This window comes from Anarhichas minor, unplaced genomic scaffold, assembly GCF_050575085.1.
Source record: "Anarhichas minor isolate MPS153535 unplaced genomic scaffold, ASM5057508v1 ptg000028l, whole genome shotgun sequence".
NCBI classification, from domain to species: domain Eukaryota; kingdom Metazoa; phylum Chordata; class Actinopteri; order Perciformes; family Anarhichadidae; genus Anarhichas; species Anarhichas minor.
The window spans coordinates 342,433-361,979 of record NW_027466474.1 but is presented as its reverse complement, the minus strand read 5'-3'; the positions used below and the strand labels follow the sequence as shown (position 1 = coordinate 361,979).

General features: G+C 44.1%; 1 protein-coding gene across 2 annotated transcripts in view; it reads left to right on the top strand.

The window, feature by feature from the left end:
- rapgef2b (Rap guanine nucleotide exchange factor 2b) overlaps nucleotides 1-18,292 on the top strand; it is a 95,332-nt gene extending 77,040 nt beyond the window's left edge. The window contains exons 9-29 of one of the 2 annotated variants that reach the window (XM_076103254.1): nucleotides 461-597; nucleotides 1,388-1,546; nucleotides 2,198-2,350; nucleotides 2,520-2,684; nucleotides 2,874-2,981; nucleotides 3,081-3,284; nucleotides 4,468-4,576; nucleotides 4,683-4,959; nucleotides 5,828-5,985; nucleotides 6,830-7,070; nucleotides 7,213-7,596; nucleotides 7,713-7,924; nucleotides 8,310-8,433; nucleotides 8,841-8,864; nucleotides 10,182-10,405; nucleotides 10,648-10,815; nucleotides 11,393-11,542; nucleotides 12,470-12,671; nucleotides 12,763-13,286; nucleotides 13,898-14,310; nucleotides 15,399-18,292. In XM_076103254.1, the coding sequence (XP_075959369.1) occupies nucleotides 461-597; nucleotides 1,388-1,546; nucleotides 2,198-2,350; nucleotides 2,520-2,684; nucleotides 2,874-2,981; nucleotides 3,081-3,284; nucleotides 4,468-4,576; nucleotides 4,683-4,959; nucleotides 5,828-5,985; nucleotides 6,830-7,070; nucleotides 7,213-7,596; nucleotides 7,713-7,924; nucleotides 8,310-8,433; nucleotides 8,841-8,864; nucleotides 10,182-10,405; nucleotides 10,648-10,815; nucleotides 11,393-11,542; nucleotides 12,470-12,671; nucleotides 12,763-13,286; nucleotides 13,898-14,271 (4,097 nt within the window). In that variant the 3' untranslated portion in view covers nucleotides 14,272-14,310; nucleotides 15,399-18,292. Of the gene's footprint in view, nucleotides 1-460; nucleotides 598-1,387; nucleotides 1,547-2,197; nucleotides 2,351-2,519; nucleotides 2,685-2,873; nucleotides 3,285-4,467; nucleotides 4,577-4,682; nucleotides 4,960-5,827; nucleotides 5,986-6,829; nucleotides 7,071-7,212; nucleotides 7,597-7,712; nucleotides 7,925-8,309; nucleotides 8,434-8,840; nucleotides 8,865-10,181; nucleotides 10,406-10,647; nucleotides 10,816-11,392; nucleotides 11,543-12,469; nucleotides 12,672-12,762; nucleotides 13,287-13,897; nucleotides 14,311-15,398 lie in introns of both variants that reach the window. The other variant, XM_076103253.1, reaches the window with a different exon arrangement.
- Nucleotides 18,293-19,547: the final 1,255 nt, after the last annotated feature.

Genomic DNA, 19,547 nt, shown 5'->3' with positions numbered 1-19,547 from the left:
CAGTTGAAAAACACAAGTGATTTGGGCTTTTATTTCTGATTCAATAGAAAAAAGTGGTAATTTAGCAATAGCCTGATTATCTATTTGAATCTTCAGTTACGTCTCAATGAGTCATAAAGTTTATTGGTCATTTTTAAACTTGATCAGAGTTTCAGCGTCTGCAAAAACTCACTCAGAGGTCATTGAGTGAAGTGTCAGCAATTATTCTGGGCTCGCCTCAAAGGTTCATATCGATGGAATTGATATTTGGCTTTATGTTGTCCGGATAATGATTCCTCTGTTGGCTGTTCGCTGTGTTGATGATCCATTTTGATGCTCCAGCCTCCAGGGCGACGCAGGCGTGCCAAGAGCGCTGCATGTCCTCCTTCTCTGCTCCGGGTTTTGCTTCTTTGCTTCTTTTCTTTTTTTTTTCTCAACCTCCTGCACTTCCTCCGCTGTCTCTCCTCTGTCTCTCTCACAGAGCAATTACTGGAGTTCATGCATCAACTGCCAGCGTTTGCCAACATGACCATGTCAGTGAGGAGGGAACTCTGCGCCGTCATGGTTTTCGCTGTGGTCGAACGCGCCGGCACCATCGTTCTCAACGATGGAGAGGAGGTGTGTGTTGGTGCAAATTCATGCATACACAAGCCCGGCCTTGTGACCTTATCTTGCCTGTGTCTCTCGAGGAACTGAACCATAGTCTCAGCCCTTCACACCAGTGAATCGTTCGTCTTCCATTTAATGTTTTTTTCTGCTCTACTAAGTCTGAATAACCTGTATTGCCAGGCCTTATCTAAGATCCCTTAGGCAGCTGGAGAAGGAATCACTTATTCTCTCTGGTTTCAATGAAGACAATTTGGTTGTTTTTTTCTCTCTGATGCACTCAAATAATAGAGAGCAGACCTTGCTTTGAAGGCGCGGTCACTTTAGTAAATGTCCGGTCACAGATAATTCAGGGTTCAATGAGCATATTGTTGCTGTCGGGGTAAAAGATGTGAATCTCTGCTTTTCAGAAATTCTTGAAAACATCCTTATTTTCATGTAATTCCTCAAAAAGCATAAGAAATCAGATTTTTATTTTTCCTTTTCAGTTAAGCATGTAGCACTTTGACTGTACTGCATCTTCATATTCTGGTTTTGCTTTGCAGCTCTTATAATCATGCCCTGTTGCTGTATCCCTCTGAGGACAGTACAAACCCATCTGTTAGTGCAGCAGTCCCCTTGTAGCTTCTTTTTGATAAATAACTTTGACTCATTAAGGGACACCAGCTGTTGGGAATATTACGAGACTGAACTCAATCTGATTTTTAAAAGTTTTTATTGTTGTTGTTGTTTCTTTTTCACAACGTTTTGTTTCTTTTCTTCCAACATCTTAACTTATATTTCCGCGTGTTTTGTGATCCAGCTGGACTCGTGGTCGGTGATCCTGAACGGTTCGGTGGAGGTGACGTACCCTGAGGGCCGGGCAGAGATCCTGTGCATGGGGAACAGTTTTGGGGTGTCACCAACCATGGAGAAGGAATACATGAAGGGCGTGATGAAGACTAAGGTGGACGACTGTCAGGTAGGATCTTGGTCGGAAATGTTCCTGCATAGTGTCACTGGGTTAGGGTTAGCAGGTCCATTGCATCTGCATCTCAGTGTGGGTCAAAGCAGGACTCAAACCCTAGCATTCTATTATATTAACATCCTCTGTGACCCACTCCACGAGTCCACGCAGACAGTAAGTTCTAAGTTGCTTTCGGGCGATAGCGTCCAATTAAATGTGGGAAACGGCCATTTTGAAAGAGAATAGGCCAGAGCGTGTAAAGAGCAAGATCACATTAATAGCATGATGTGTTTAATGGGACTAAAGTACTAAACAGTGAAGACACTGAAATGGTTTTACTCCTTTAATCGTCAAGAGCTGAGCTCAGTGTCTGCAATGAGTAAAACTTGGCTCCTAATTAGGGAAAGCTGTTTTTTCATAATATACGATGTGAGGATGGTAGTTTAGTTGCTATGCAGAGTTTATTTCTAATCAGCTGTTATTAGTTTATTGATTTCATATTCAATCTGCTATGATCTCTCCAACAGGTCGAGACTTAGGGTGATCTAGTAACAGAAATATGACGTCTTATGTATGTTAAAATACCATAACTGCAACGCTGTTGAGCGTGTTGGATAAATATATTGTGTCAAAATGCTGCTAATTCTTTCTTTCCGTCTTGTCCAGTTTGTGTGCATAGCCCAGCAGGACTACTGCTGCATCCTCAACCAGGTGGAGAAGAACATGCAGAAGGTCGAGGAGGAAGGCGAGATCGTTATGGTGAAGGAACACCGCGAACTGGATCGCACCGGCACCAGGAAAGGACACATCGTCATCAAGGTGACAAGTCAATTTACATTTTCCTAAAACCCCTAAACAGAATTCCGAGGGCTCAAAAGAGACTTGATTCACAAATAATCCCCGCTACATATTGAAAGCGATCTTTGAAAGCCATCATGTTGCATTAAGGGTTATTTCAAACAAGTAACACCATGATGTTGAACTCCAGGGCACACCGGAGCGCCTCACCATGCACCTGGTGGAGGAACACTCAGTGGTGGATCCCACCTACATCGAGGACTTCCTGTTGACCTACAGGACCTTCCTCTCCAGCCCCATGGTCGTGGGCAAGAAGCTCCTGGAGTGGTTCCACGACCCCAGTCTCAGGGACAAGGTACGGGTGTACATAGGACTTCTGTATCTAATTCAAACAGAGACTTTATACTGCAGTTACACTCAGTTATGCACTCAGACACACCCAAGCAGACGTTTTCTATTAACCCATAAATATGTCCAACTACATGCACTACTAGTCAACCTGCTAACTGTATGTTGACCCCTGCTGATCATGTGATTGCTGCAGGTTACACGGGTAGTCTTGCTGTGGGTAAACAATCACTTCAACGACTTTGAAGGCGACACTGCCATGACTCACTTTCTGGAAGAGTTTGAAAACAATCTGGAAAAAGAAGTAAGTCAAGCAACCCGCACAGGGATTAATCTCATGCAAAAATATATTTTGTGTATGCCACTTATTGCACTTTCCTCACATTTTTTTTTTTTTTTTCAGAAAATGTGTGGGCACCTCAGACTGTTAAACATAGCGTGTGCTGCTAAAGCCAAGCCGCGGCTGGTGACGCTGACCAAGCCGTCCAGGGACTCCCCACTGGCCTTCAGCCTCCTCGGAGGGCAGGAGAAAGGTTTCCGCATCTTTCTTGATGCCGTGGAGCCTGGGAGCAAGGCAGCAGAAGTCGGCCTTAAGCGTGGAGATCAGGTGAGATGACTTCCATTTCATTTGTCAGACAGCACGCATTGCTTCCGGTGTAAGAAAGTGTTAAACTTGAACTGCAGGGAGGGAAACTGTAAAGTCAGCTGCACATGGCCTTCAAGTTATACAAGTTTTTTTTGCCTGTAGGCTACAACTGTGAGTAAGAATCGCTTTTGTCACACAGACTAGCACAATTGATCTTTTTTTCTTTTGTTGGAAGTTCGTTCTTGTTGTGAAATTGGTTTTACATTTTGCTCTTAATAGCATTAAAGGTCTTAAATTGAACTTGCCAGTAGCTGCGGGCACCCTGTGTTGGCTTTCTTCTCACAACTTGACTTCTCAACCGTTTTCACACTCTGCAGTCCTCCGGGTTTTAAGCAAAGTCCTTTAATCCTTGAAACCATCTCGAGAGTGTCTGGATGCCAGTTAAGCCCTCTTGACTCCAAACATCCCCTGCAGCTGTTTCCCGAAAAGGAAGCGGAGAAGCTGGCATCCTTGGAAGCATTCACTCTCTCATAGCCTTACTCACACCTTCCAAATTTTTTTAACAGCTTCAGTTATGACCAGCATTCACTCAGGAGCTATCATTTCAGAGCTGTAGTATTAGTCCCATTTGTTTTGTCATCGAGCCATTAGCGGTAGCCCCGAAGTAGTAAACTCCACGCAACGTCTCACTAATCACTGCTGATCCCAAAACAGACATTTGGGCTTCGCAGCAGCATTTGGGCTTCGCAGCAGCAGAGGATGGCCTGTACTTACGCTGCAGTCAAAGATGACTTCCTCTTCCACTAAAGAGGAAGCGGCAAAGGTCGGTTAGCAGATTGCGTTAAAATGCAAATACCCGGCGCAGACACAGAGGTCAAGCTGTTTAGACAATTTGAATGTGACACGGACCTCGTCGGTGTCCAAACTGTGTTGGACTAAATGTCATGATGTGTAACATGCCAGATGATTGAGATTATCACCTGTGACATTTACATTAGTTCAAGGCGCTACACTTAACTGCACAGATCCAATAAGGCATGCAGTTTGACTTGACGTTTGCTGCTCACCAGTGCAGCAATTAGACTCTTAATCCACGTGCATAACTTTAGATTTGGTTTATTTTTATTTGAGAGTTATGAGTTCTGTATTTTGGACTGTTGGGTAAAAATGCACCTGATATATTTCTTCTGTCTTCTTTCTGCAGATCTTGGAGGTCAATGGGCAGAACTTTGAGAATGTCCAGCTCATCAAAGCCAACGAGATTCTGAAGAACAACACCCACTTGTCCATAACTGTGAAAACAAACCTTTTAGGTAAAGTTTCATCATATTTATCAGACCAACCATGTCAGAATTCATAGCCAGACTCGATTATTTGAACCAGGTTATAATACTAATAACATTTCCCTTTTTTTCCTAGTGTTTAAAGAGCTGCTAACCAGGCCAGAGCATGACCACGATGTGGATGGCGAGGAGGAGCATGACAGGAAGAACGGTGCGCCCCACCTTCCAAAGATCGGAGACATCAAGAAGGCGAGCCGCTACTCCATCCCCGACCTGGCGGTGGACGTGGAGCAGGTGATGGGCCTGGAGAAGGTCAGCAAGAAAGCAAAGAGCAACTCGGTGGGAGGACGCAACAAGCTGAAGAAGATCTTCGACAAGACACTCACCAGCATCCTGCCGCCTAAACCATACAAGTAATAAGACCTAATAACGTGTGGATTGTCACTTTTATCAGGAAATAACTCTACCTTATTGTTAGGCGGTGCAAGATAGCTTTTCATGTTGACATTTGTAAATGGCACTGAGAGGTAAATGTTAGATTTCAGATTTTAGTACCCTGTTATTATGTTTGATGGTGCCAGTAAACTGCACACAGCTGCTTATTTGCCGAAGTATAGCGGGTCAGTGTTTGTTTTATATCTAAAGGATGCTGAAAGCATGAGAGAGAGAGAGAGAAACATGTGATGACAAATGAGTCAAGTGCAGTTTATGTTTCCCTTGTAACAAGTTTTGATAAAGCTTGTGCTGTGTGCAGAGAGGAAGCAGTGATCCACACATCCTCGTCTGATTGAGACTGATTGGGCGGATTGTTTCCCAAAACAAACATACGATGCAATCAAATAATCAATCAGCTGCTGAGCTGAATCAGACAGATTTTGATGCATCTTATTTTATCAGTGTAGCTACGAGATTAAGATTTTAAAAAATCACCTTCCTGATAAAGAAATACTATGAAATACTGCAGGGAAAACCTGTAAAAGGGGTTGATTAGGACAGTGCATATTTTACAATTTATTACAATAGAGATTGGATATTCCATTGCCATTGCAGCACACAGCTTTCAGATTGAGATTTCTGTTCCCCAACCCAAGTGTGAGCCTGACATTGCTCCAATCACACAATATTAGGTGTACAATGTGGGTTTCTTTATTGCAGACTATAGTCTATGGCCCAGAGGCGTTCACAGCTTCCAACTCCTGCCAACACCGATATCGCCCCCTGCCTTTTGTTGACAGAACTGCTGTCTCACCCCTCCCATGCGCTACCCTCTTGTCTCCATAGTGACGTTTGCGTGGGCCAATCGCAGGACGACAGCATCGTGGGGATGAAGCAGTCCAAACAGATCGTTCCAGCGCTGCCCGTCAGCGGAAACCTCTCGTCGTCAAACCCAGACCTTCTGCAGTCTCACCACCGCATCCTCGACTTCAACAACCAGCCTGGTGCGTATTCAGCTGCTGTTTGGATAGAATGTGACTCTGGGAAGTTTGTAGTAACAAATCATTACTATTTCCGCTTTTTCACGTCATCATTGGCAAATACAATCTAACAATAAAGATTATGTTCTTGTATTTAAAATATGAATATAAGTTTTTTTTTTTTTTACACCATACGGATCGAGGTATCTTATTGATCCACCATTCTGAAAATCCTTTGCTGTAAAGACTCACTGGCCTCAATGGGAGAATACAACCAGTAATATTGAAGGGATGGCTACTTCAACAGTATGACAAAATGAACTAGCCAATGATAGAAATATGGTATCTATCTCCATTAACTCCTGTGCATCACATGTTTGTGTTCTTCCAGTCCCGGTCATACCGAGTGAGTATGTTCTCGTTCATGTGATCCTGCTTCTCCCGGCACAGTCACGTCTTTGTCAATGCTGCCGGCCTCTATGTCGGACTTACAGACATTAATCAGCTGCTGTACTTTAGTTTGTTCACATAACTTACTCTCAGTTAATTAATCTGCATTCATGCTTGTGAACGCTAAGTAAAGCTAACAGCATTGCACTGCACTGACTGTTGAACTTTATGTTTTCTGAGGGCTAAGGGGTATTGATTTATTTTATTATTTTTTATTATGGAGGGTCAAATGATTGGTGGGGTTGTGTTTCTGATCAAACTAATGAATGATGGGAAATTAACTCTGAGGGTGACGACAACAAAATGCTTTGGTGGAGATGGTTCTTTATAAATCGTGGGAAACAAAATCCTTGGCATTTTATTTACATGAACCGATAAGTAAACATGAATGCTCACTATGTGTTCTGTTCATCCCCAGATATGTCGGACCAGGTATTACGAGTCTTCAAGGCAGACCAGCAGTCTCGGTACATCATGATCGGGAAGGACACAACGGCTAAGGAGGTGGTGGCCCAGGCTATCAGGGAGTTTGCCCTGACTGCAGCACCAGAGGCTTATTCTCTGTGTGAGGTATCCGTCACTCCGGAGGGCGTCATCAAGCAGAGGCGGTTACCAGACCAGCTGTCCAAACTAGCCGACAGGATTCAACTGAGCGGCAGGTAATTACATCTTCAATTAGATGTGCTGAGTGCACATAATGTCAAATAGAGTAAATAAGTAAATGCTCTTATGAGAAAAGATTAAAGCATCGCCATTTGTGCTTCATTTAAGTGAAACAAACACATTCTCCCATTTCTTCAGGTACTACCTAAAGAGCAACATGGAGACGGAGACGTTGTGTTCGGATGACGACGCTCAGGACCTCCTGCGAGAGGGCCAGATCTCTTTGATACCGCTCAGCACAGTGGAGGTTGCCACTCAGCTCTCCATGCGGGCCTTCGAACTTTTCTGCGCCATCGAGCCCACCGAATACATCGACGACCTGTACAAGCTGCGCTCCAAGACGGGCTCGGCCAGCCTGAAGCGCTTCGAGGAGGCCATCAACCACGAGACCTTCTGGGTGGCGTCGGAGGTGACGCAGGAGCCCAACCAGATCAAACGCATGAAGACCGTCAAGCACTTCATCAAGATCGCCCTGCACTGCCGCGAGTGCAAGAACTTTAACTCCATGTTCGCCATCATCAGGTGAGACGGGGGAAAATGGATATATATGTGTAGCAAATTGTGCCATTGTGTTTAGAAAGCATACATTGGGACTGTTTTCACGTGCCCATGTTTAATACGTCTCCTCCCTCTCACAGCGGTCTGAACCTGGCTCCAGTATCCAGACTGAGGGGAACATGGGAGAAGCTACCCAGCAAGTACGAGAAGCTGTTCGGGGACCTGCAGGACCTCTTCGACCCCTCCAGAAATATGGCCAAGTACAGGAATGTCCTCAACAATCAGAACCTCCAGCCACCGATCATCCCGCTGTTCCCCGTCATCAAGAAGGACCTCACCTTCCTCCATGAAGGTAGATGATGATTTACAAACATCCCACCTCTAATATGATAGTATTTTGTACATGATAAAGTTGGATACATGTAGATTTAGCTAATGCTATCACCAGCTAGCTTTGTCATTATTATACATTTCTTGCATTGTTGTTCGCTGACTTTTGTAGTTACTGCAAACTTTACATGCGGTTTCCTTGAAAAATGTAACATTCTTCTGCCATAATAACCTTTATATGGTATATCAAACATAAATGTCAGATCATGGTCCTCACTTCATTTGAACCACATTCGTAGTAGTGGCTTTGAAGGGTAGTATCGGGTGTTTATTCCTCCAGTTAGTTTTTTCAGCTGTGTAATGTGAGAGTCATCTATGTTCACTTTCCTTCTTCCCTTATTCCTCAGGCAATGACTCTAAAGTGGACGGCCTGGTGAACTTTGAGAAGCTGAGGATGATTGCCAAAGAAATTCGCCACGTTGGCCGCATGGCCTCCGTCAACATGGACCCGGCCCTCATGTTCCGGACCCGGTAAGACGCCAGACTTCAGATTAAGAAGGATCCTTTTTTGCTCTCTCTGTAGGACCGGTCCGCCGGGGTTAGCCGGTTCACATAGATTCAGTGAAGATTTCCGCATCACGCTTTTCTTTCGAGCAGCTGTTCCCTCTGGCAACCGTTTCCTCTGGCAACTGTTTCCCTATACACATTGTTGGCATAAGATGTGCACAGCGCTCCTGTGAAAGTGTGTCTTTGTCTAATGATGTCACTTCTTAGTGGTGTTACCATTTGATTTCCTCTCTGACTTTCACGTGGGTGAAATTTGCTTCTCTTTTGGTGATCTTGGTGGTCTTTCCTGTCCTAAGCTTTGTCTCTTTCTCCCTCTACTCATCCATCCTTTTGCCCTCCGTGCTTCTCTGTTCATGGCACCCACCCTCTAGGAAGAAGAAATGGAGAAGTTTAGGGTAAGTCCGGTGACCCGACAACCTTTTGCCCTCCCTGCACCTCGGCCCTTTTTTTACGCCAATTTGTGTGCTTCTTTTCATTCTTTTCTGAAATCTTGTTCCCATTAACCAGTTTGAGTTGAATCCTCCGACTAACACTGCCTGCCCCTAACCAAAGGGCTTTGAATGGAACAAAGGTCACTTCTGCTAACACACTGGACTATTTTACATGAAAGCTGTTGTGCTGACAGCGTGAATTAGACTAATACATATATCCTAAACATACAACAAATGAATATTATTGCTGTTGGATTACAGCTTTACATTAGTAAATGTGACCTTTTTTTGACATGTTGACATGTACCTAACAATATGCATGCAGCTTCAGTTTTACCTCTCTTTGAGGACTTATCTTTATATCAAACCTCAAAACAGCCAAATATTCGGGATACAAAGTTGTTTTTTTTCCCTCATGGTTTACGTTCTTGTGGTCGAATGGGAGATCATTGTGCATAAAACATTTACTGGGACATTCAATGGAGAACGTATGGAAGCACATTGAATTCACTTCAGTCAAGAAAAGTTTTCTGGTCGTGAGAAATTCTGTATCTCATAATTATGACTCGGGCGTGTTGTAATTATGAAAGAGCCGTCTTGCAATTACAAGATCTGTATCTCGTAATTATGAGATCTTAATCTCGGGAATACGAGGTGCTAAATCATAATTACAACATACGAACGTAGTACTTACATGAACAAAATGAGCAGCCATACATGCATAACACAAATTGTATATTTCGATAGTCGGTGTCTCTCGGAATCAACATTTTCAACCATCCATACTGGAAATGAAAGTCAATAAATGTCTTTCCACTGACAAACATGACTTCTCATTGACACTGTTTGGTGAACTGTTTGACTGAGACCATGTGCAAGTACCGCTTTTACTACCACTACTACTACGAGCTCTGACTCAAGCCACAGCAATGTAAACTATGACCGTGCTACACTGTTAGAACTCGCCCTTTTCTACTCGCCTGTTGTTTGACTACAGCCATCATCCATCACCCCCCTCTGCTGTCTGGAATGACTGGAATGTTTTTGGAGTTGAGATAAATTCCTAAAGCTGCTCTCTGCATGTCCAAGTTTAAACTCCAGGCTCCCTGTGTAGCCCAGTAGCTTCACATGTACATTTATACTTGGATAAAGGCTCATGCGCACACTAAAGCTATCTGTTAATAAGTTCTTCCTCTATTCTTTCCTTGTGTTTGTGTGCGTCTTCGTCTGCGTTCGTGTCTGCATGTCTGCCTTCCTCTCTGTGTCCATGTGCGCAACCAGGTCCCTCAGCCAGGGTAGTGCCAATGCGGCAGTGCTCGACGTCACGCAGACAGGCGGGCACAAGAAGAGGGTGCGGCGCAGCTCCTTCCTTAACGCCAAAAAGCTTTACGAGGACGCCCAGATGGCCAGGAAGGTCAAACAGTACCTGTCCAACCTCATCCTGGAAACGAACGAGGAGAGTCTGCAGACGCTCTCGATGCAGTGTGAACCCTCCATCAGCACATGTGAGTTTGTGACACGAGTTAGCACACACACGAATAAATAAAAGATGTAGGCATTCGTTAAACGCTCTTGATTTTGTTTAACTGCGTATTTCTCTTGAGTCACCATACACGTTTTCAAGAATCCCAGCAGACACAGACTGGGTGGGACCAATGGAGTAACAAGCCACTCAGTCTTGCTTACAGACTCCTTGGCAGTGAATAAGAATGCTCGTACTACAATTTGTCTTTCTCACCCTACTCAGTGCCCAAGAATTCCGGTGGGAAACGACCAGACACCTCCCCAGTCGTGTCCAGAGCGGCCAGCCAACAGAGGGGCCAGTTGGCCAAAGGAAACCAGGCCCTCCAGGTCCCCGCTGTGGCCCTTTACCCATCCCGAAAGAAAGTGCCAGTCAAGGATCTGCCACCTTTTGGTAAGATTAAGATGATGGAATAATGAGATTTTATTCAATTGTATACCTACAACCCTTATTTTTAGGTACATTTTTTATGTATTGGTATATTCCAGAAAGGTATTTGTATTGAGGAATTTGTATAAATGTTTCTAGTAAAGCATCTCCAGCAATTTCTTATCTGCAGCTGAACTGTACAGTCCACAAGAGTTTCTGCTCTACTTTTTATTGTGAGAGACATCACGTCATATCTAAGCTAAAATCTTCTTATTTTTAATAATAGTGGCTACAATTGTCCCAATAATAAGATATACATAATATGTATAACAGTGTTGTTAGGGATTGAGTGGAAATAGGCCCCTCTTCACTTGTCCTTCTACGTGCCACCATTACTGTTTTTCTCTTCCTCATCCTGTTATTTGCAGACAATAGGAGAGCCAGCTTCTTTATGACAGTGCTGCCACCTAGAGGCTGTCTGACAACAAACAAATGCAAAAATCACAAAAAGAAAAAATCCCAGACAAGCAGTTTAGCATCCCAGCCCCCTTGGCAGTGGTCCTCATGCTAATTCTGCTCATCGTCTTGTAAATGTTCACAGGCACCAGTTCCCCTCATTCTCTGAAGAAGATCCTGTCTCTGTCAGAGGAGGGGAACGAAAGGCACCGCCGGCAGCCAGAGGACACTGTGTCCAACGCCTCCTCCCAGCTCTCCTCCCCTCCCACCTCCCCACAGAGCTCACCCAAGAAGGGTAAGCCAATAATCCTCCCTCCCTCCCTCCCACACCATCTTCAGGCTCCTTCCTTCTTTCACAGTGTGGCACAAATGCCACCTGGTGGCTGCCAGCATGCATTGCATTATGTTTCAGATGAGCGTGTTGGGTACGAGTAGTTCTCCTCCAAAATAAGACCCACTGTATTTGTATGTGTCTTAATTTGAGTTAATGCGTTTAATTATTATGTTCCCTTACCAGCGGCATCTTTTTTTCCCCACATCTTTATAGTCAAAGCTTTCTAAAAAAATATTATTTTCAGACTCAAAATTATGGACAAGATTGAGGAGTTTATTGAGGTGATTTATGTTGATACGACCACTATTCAACTCTATAACTGAGCTTCAGCAAATGCCACGATGACATTCGCCTATAACTAGAAAGTATGTACTGACATGTGTCAGCAATCTTCACCAGTGGTTTCTCTATATTCTAACTTACTTTGTTGTGTAATTTCAACTCCCTTCGCTCTCATTATCTAAACGTTTCCACACTCGTCAGCGCCGCGCTGAAGCAAACTGCTGTTTCAGTAGGAATCCGATGCACTGATCCCTAAAGAGCTGGTTGGCTTACTTGGAAATGGCACTCTACAATTATCCCTGCAGTCTGTGTGCGATGCCTCGTTTATAGACACTGACTGAGATAAGATTTGGGAATTACAGAGGATTTATGAAGAGAGTCAAAAGACGTTGACCAACCATAAGTTATTTTGATGTGTGGAGCCAGTCAGCATGTAGGGGGCCGTGTTAAGAGCTTGCTCATCCTTGTCGGGTCAACCTTTTATGCCACAAGACTTGAAGGATTTGAATTCAAGTTTACTTTTTTGCAACAGAAGCACAGCAATGGGACTGAGGTTTGAACACTTCCTTTCCTCGATAGTTTAACATTTCTTCCTCTCTCCTCCAGGTTACAACAGGATGGGAGACGCCTACTCGGACTCCGGTCACAGTGAGATCTCCTCCCGCTCCAGCCTCGTCAGTAACTCCTCTTTCGACATGGCCCAGGACGAGAGGAGGCTCCGTCACTCTGGGGGAGTCGGGGAATCGCACATCGGGGGACAGCGGCTGGAGCGAAGAGCCAACACTGACCCCGACCAGTACAGCCTCGGGTAGGAAACGGAGTAGTTTAATTTGGAGTGAAGCTCCGTTATTTATGTGACCTTAAAACTTGAGTAAACCTTTATTTGTGTCGGATCATAGGTCATATTCATCGATGCAGGACTGTCGGGGCATCTACACCGGCTGCCCTACAGTGCTCTCCTCGCCCAGTTCAGAGGAGCTGACTCATGATCAGGGCGATCGTGTTTCCCTCGATGCTGCAGACAGCGGCCGCGGCTCCTGGACTTCCTGCTCCTCTGGTTCCCACGACAACATCCAGACCATGCAGCAGGGGCGCAGCTGGGAGACTCTGGCTTTTGGTGGAGGGGGAGGTGGCGTCGGGGGGCTCCCGCCCAGCGGACAGGAGGCCTTATTGGGGGGACACGCTGCACTGTGGGCAGCCCAGGCCAGGGGCAGCTGGGCGTCGGCCAGCTCCTCCTCATCCTCGGCTGCGTACTGGGGAGAGGACTCCGAGGGAGACACCGGCACCATCAAGAGGAGAGGAGGGAAGGACGTCAACGCCGACCCAGAAACAAGTAGCATCACATCCACCGGGTCAGAGGAGGCCAAGCACCTCGGCCGACCCTCCCCATCTCCCATCACCACTGGGGGAAAAGGCATCCTTTGTGAGTGACTGCACCTCAAAGTCCTGCTGCGTTATTTGATGATTGATGAAGTTTATATAGTGAATTTATAGTTGTTAAGGGAAAATGTTGTTATCGCAAGAGACATCTGGCAGCAAAAACTGTATAAAAACCTGAGTGTAAAAACAACATGAAGGCGTATAATCGCCCATAAATCCCCAACATTTCATAATTACACTTTAGTTTTTGTATAGATCAAACAAACAAGATATAACTTGTTAATTAGTAGGCTTTAGAGCCTGTTGGTAGGCGGATTTGTTACCTTTGGACAGAGCCAGACTTGCTGTTTCCACCAGTTTCCATTCTTTATGCTAAGATAAATGGCTTCATTCCAGTATCATTTGAGAAGGATCAATCTTCTGATCCGACTATCATTGAGATAACATTTCCCAAAATGTTGAAGTACTTTTAAAAAAAACAAAAAACATCCTGCATCAGGCAAATTGTTGTCATTAATTATATTGTGATTTTTTTTTTTTAATGAAAAAGCAAGATAAAAATGTACTTCTGGTATTCTTCGGTTTTATAATGCGGACAATGAAATCGCAGAATTCCCAGCGAATGGATAGTTCACTTCTTTTGTGTCCCTTCAGCGCGGAAAGAAAGCCGCTACCGCGAGCCTCCCCCGACTCCCCCCGGCTACACTGCCCTGACCATCTCCGACCTCGCTGAAGGGCAGCACCCGGCCCCGCCTGTTCCCACGACCGTGGCCGGCCACACAGGCCGCCGGCCGCCAGACTACACCACGGCTCTGCAGCGCTCGCGCATGGTCACCCAGTCGCCCGACTCCCACCAGGCCCAGCAGGCGGCCAAACAGCGGGCGGGCGGCCTCCACCGCACGCGCTCACCGGCCGAGGAGCAAGAGGCCGAGGAGGAAGAGGAGGGTGAGTCCTTGTCTTCCAAAATAATCGCTCTGAGGAAGCCAAAGCCAGTGGCACAGCATACACCTGAGACTCCCAGACCATGAGAGTGTGGTTAACAGGCAGGGCCCCTCTCCCCAAGGCAGGTAAAAACTAATTTATCAGGTTGCCCCCCCCCCCCCCCCCCCCCCTCCTCCACTCCAATGAACCTGCATGTGAACAGGGACACACACTTTGGACTGAGACTGATCATTCCTTCGGTCCCACTTCAAATTACAATTCAATGTTCCAAATCCAAAAGAGAAATCCAGACATTTTGTATTTATGATCTGGGATTGTTCATTTGGAGCGGGACCCTCACCTTTAACCCACAATATGTCACCATGCATGAGTCATCCTGGTTGGACCAGAAACTCACCACTTCTCTGCCACCACACATTCCACTCTTCTCTCTCACCGTCTCACCCACTGTGTCGAGTAGCATCCACCAGCAGGCACAGTGCTGTTAGATCCTCTCTCACCCATGCAATCAAACTCAATGCCTGAAAACATGCACCTCCATCCTCCTGCACCAGCACGCACCCGACTCTCCTACAGTGACTCTGGATGACTCTGTGTGTTTGTAGCAGCACTTTTTAAACATGCCGTAGTCCACAGTAATTAAACTGAGAAAATAAACAGCCACAAAACTACCATTTAACTCAAAACTATATTGCAAATTTGGCCGCTATGGAATACATCCAGTGTACTTAAAGGGCCAGTGTGTAGCATTTAGGGGGCTCTATTGACATGGATGAGACACAATTTTCGCTTTTTACCACACTTATAAGTTTCAGTTGGTTGCAATCTACAACCTCACCACTAGATGGCACCACATCCTACACACTGGCCCTTTATAATGGACATCAGAACTGTGACAACGGGGTTGCACACCTGAAATGCAACTCCTCCGCATCCAGTGGACATCCAGGGAAATATATATGATGATGGTGCATCTTTATATGAAACAAGGGGACGTTCAAAACATGCTCTAGGAAAACATTTGTCAGTAAAGTATACACGAGTCATGGTTCTTGACTTGGCAGGCGGGTTTTCCTTCTCACTAAACACTGATGCTTTGCTCTTTTTAGCTTTAAACTTCCACTGAACACTTTTCGCTTCGTTCTGAATTTAGTCTCGAGAACTCTGCACGTCCACCTTCAATGTAACCTCTCACTGTCTCGTCTTTCCACAGAGGATGAACAGGTGTCAGCGGTCTGAGGGACAACAGTGGACGTCCTTTTGCAGTAACTTGAAGTCCCCCTGCTTTTGGGGTGTGCAGGATTAAAGATACTGACCAATGGACTCATCATCAGTTACGTACGTGCCTGCCTCCTCCACTTGGCTCTCCTTCCTGATTGGTGGATTCCTCTGCTCGTCTCCCTCCCCTGCCTTAAAGCATCATAGGGGGTTGAATGACCCTGCATGCAAAACAATACTGTGAAGAAGAGATGGAGAGAAGGTAAAAGACAGTGACAAAATGCCTGGCACTTTGGGGATAAAAAGACTACAGAAACCTAACTGGTGCTGGGGGGGGTCGACCTGGCCACATACACACAGAACCACATAGATGTTGCTGTTAGAGATGGGAGCGGCCCCCACCCACTGATTTAAAAACCCCAAACCCCCAACAGCATCATGACGTGTTGAGCTCCATCTGCACTTTCTCATTTTCTACTTTCTGAAAAAAACTAAACGGAACAAATCAAAACAGACTATCGTTTGAAGACGGAGAGAAATAACGGTCGACTTGACTCTTACATTTTCAACTTCCCACTAGATTTCATTTCTTTTATTATTATTTTTTTTTTTTGTGTTGTTGTTCTCTGACTGATTGCACTCTGTGGGCCGAAAGACAGAAACCAAGTCAGCCCATTTCTCTGCCTGGACTGAAACAAACCCATCTGTCGTCGAGTGTTACGAACTCTGAATCCAGTATTATCTCATGTTTCACATGTGAGAGCTTTTCAAGTGTTGGTTCAAATCAAAGCGAGGAGGAGAGCCTGGTAGGGAGAACCAACATGCACAGTGTACTGACATACCTACATGCACACACACACACACACACACACAAAAAGTACATTTTATGTACCAGTACATACACTCAAAAACACAATTCATTTCTGAAAAATAGCACTTTCAGCACAATCCTAGATGTTACCAGACATTTGGCCTGGATACCAGGGTATGAGTGAACCATATCTTACTGTCATCCCACCTCGGAGCTCGCCTGGTTATATCGAAGTCTTTTCTTCATTCTGTTGCTTGCTGTTACGACGGGAGACTAATATTTTGTTACTGGCCTGTAGGTGATATCAAAAAGCACAGAGGTGATTGACCGCCCGCTGACACCTGTTGGACTCCCATCGTGTTGGTCTCTGCAGTGCATCAGAGGTACACGAGCTAACTAAAGCTAAGCTGCAGTTGCAGTTGAGAAAAATTGAACCCTCGAGGCTTTTTTTGCCCAAATTTAAAGCTAATGTCGGGTAAAGTACAAGCAGTGAGCGAGCGTCCGCTGACACTAGAGAAGTTGCCTCGTCCCTTTTATTTCGGTGCGAAGGGATCACAGACAAACATCAGCTTACTTCAAAAGCTGCCAACGTGTAAATCGTGAGTGTACCTCTTAACTACCTTTACAAATGATCTTGTACAGAGTCTTATAACACACGTATTCCCCTTCAAGATGAAACTAATTCAGATTTGGCTTCTTTTATTTCTTTTTTTGAATGTCCAAAGCGCCTTACGATGCCATGATTGCATACATTTCTTTGCATGGCTGTTCCCATCACGAATAACCTTGTTTCAAGAGCACAAGTCTTGAATCAAGCAATAGTGGAGTGAAATGCCTTATTCAAGATACTCCCCCCCCCGAGACGCTTTTTAAAATATTTTAAGACTCAGTACAAGATGAAGCCGAGCTTTTTCTCTGTTTTTTTCGCGTGGCTTCGAGGCCGCATCGTCAGTCTCGCTGTGACCACCACGGCGCAGATCTTTTGGTCTGCACTGCACAGAGCGACGCTGCACCTCTCCTCCCCTTCGGCTGTTTGTGCTCACAGATTCATCCTCAGAGACTCTTCTCACCTGTTACAGACATCAGCTCAGTGGATGCTGTATGCATATCGCGAACGCCTGCATCCGGTTTTCCACTATATCTTGCCATCAATGGAAGACTGAAGATTTATATATATTTTTTGTTTTTGTTTGACTCCGGTGGGGAAGTTGACGTATGAAGAAAAACTTTTTTTTTTTTTTTTCCTGAGGCTGCCAATCAGAACGATTTAGAAATCCAATTGTGAAAAGTACCTTTTTGTTTTCTTCTATCACTGAGTCGCACTGATCACATTGATCAGTCTTGGAAACTACAGACTGAGAAAAAGATGAATGAGTGCAGAGTTTTCCACTGTGGTCTGTGACTATACACTAATGAATTCCTGGGTTTCTTTTTGTTATTGTGATTTTTTTTTTTTGTAATGGCTGCAGATAGATTGTTGATGATTTGTTTGTAATACAGTGGTGCATCATTCACTTTCATTCAACTCTGAAGATAATGTGCATATTAGCGGGCCGAGTCCTATTTCGATAAACAAAAAGTTGCACAAAAATGTACAAGCGTAAAGGTAAGTGTAGTAGGTAGAACTGCTACTCCGTTTGATGTGTGATGTCAGTGAGAAATGTACATTTAGCTGGTGATGACCTTCTTTTCTTCATTCTTTCTTGTACTACTACGACCTGTATGTCTTTCAAAAAGACAATTGGTGGAGTATGTATCAGTTGTTTTTGTATTTTTAATACAATAATTGTAAATATTGGTTATATTTTTGTTCAAATGTACTATGTTTATGCCTCAACATCCAGTTTATATGAAGCTGGGAATCAATAAATACTGCATAAAGAATCAACACATAGGTTTAAATGCACTTATTCATTTCTTCTGCATTTCGATGTCTTTCTTTTTTTCCCTTCAGGATTTTTCCCCAGATACCGTCTAGTGTTTGCACAAGTCATGGAAGCAACTTGAAAAGTGTAACTCTCATACTTTTCTATCTGACCGCAGTGTGTCAGAATTAATAAAAAAGAGATATTAAAGTCTCCTTGCTTTTATTTACTTGTTTTGTGTTGTCTCCTTCTAGAACTTTGAAACTAGCGCAAGTCCCAACACTCACTTTTTTCCTGATTCATTTTGTTTCTCACATTAGCGGTTTCATTTAATAATACAATTCAATATATCCAACTCGCTGTGCACCACATACCCATAATAACACAATTGATTACCTTGGTTGTCATTGGTGTTTGGGGGATACATGCTCTTATTGTTATTTATCCTGCAAGAAAGACTTTTCATTTGTGCCCATTTTTCTTATTTTTTTACTGTAGTTGCTAAGATTAAGTTCATATTTCTAATGACTTAAACGAAGATTAATATGCTATGAATAAAACACAATGAAGAAAAATATCAACTTATACCATTGGATAAGAAAAATAATATTTCAAATTGACAAGAGTCACCCCTGGCAACAAAACAAGGCAGATTGAGATAATAAAATGATGAATTGCCTTTATTATGCTTTGCAAAAAAACAAGTGTGCTTTCAGACCACAAGAGGGCGCTGTTTCACTGCAGATAATAACCAACCGTTGAACTACCTCAATGACTTTTACAGTATATTTCATAGTTTTGAAAATACTTCAATTATAATTAAAACACATTGTGTTTATTGATCTGTAATTGCTCTTCCCAAACTCAAAAATGATCATGTCCTTTTCATTTAAAAGAAAAAAGAAAAATAAGGTGAGTGAACTCATTGTAAAGCCACTCTCTCTAAAAGAGGAACAAAATCTTAATCCAAACTGTTACTTTTGTCATTAGTTGTCGCCATAATGCCTTTGTTCATCAGTGTGGGAGGAGATGGTAAATGTGTTCGCTCGTACAGTTTGACATTCTGGAGCTTTGTTATGGTAGCAGACACCGTATCAGCGCTCTCACTCCTCATGAATAATGCAAGGTCCGGGTCGCCTCTATCACAGAGCCGAGGGACCAAATTTGTCACACTTTCCCAAAAAAAAAAAGATACACACTGACCATGAGAAATCGGGAGCTGCCCACACACACACACACACAAACTTTCAGCCTGGTAAATATAAGGGAACAATCTCTGTTTCACTGTCTCTTGCTCTATTTCTGTATCTATTCTCAGTCTCTCACTACACACGGAGAGAGAGAAGCACGGGAGGATTTGGGAGATAAGAATATTTTTGGGATAGAAGGTGCTGGAAATGTGTGCTAAAATTCAGTATCTTTGGAAATGCGTCCATGACAAGAACAGCCAAAGGGCTGCTGCCCCTCG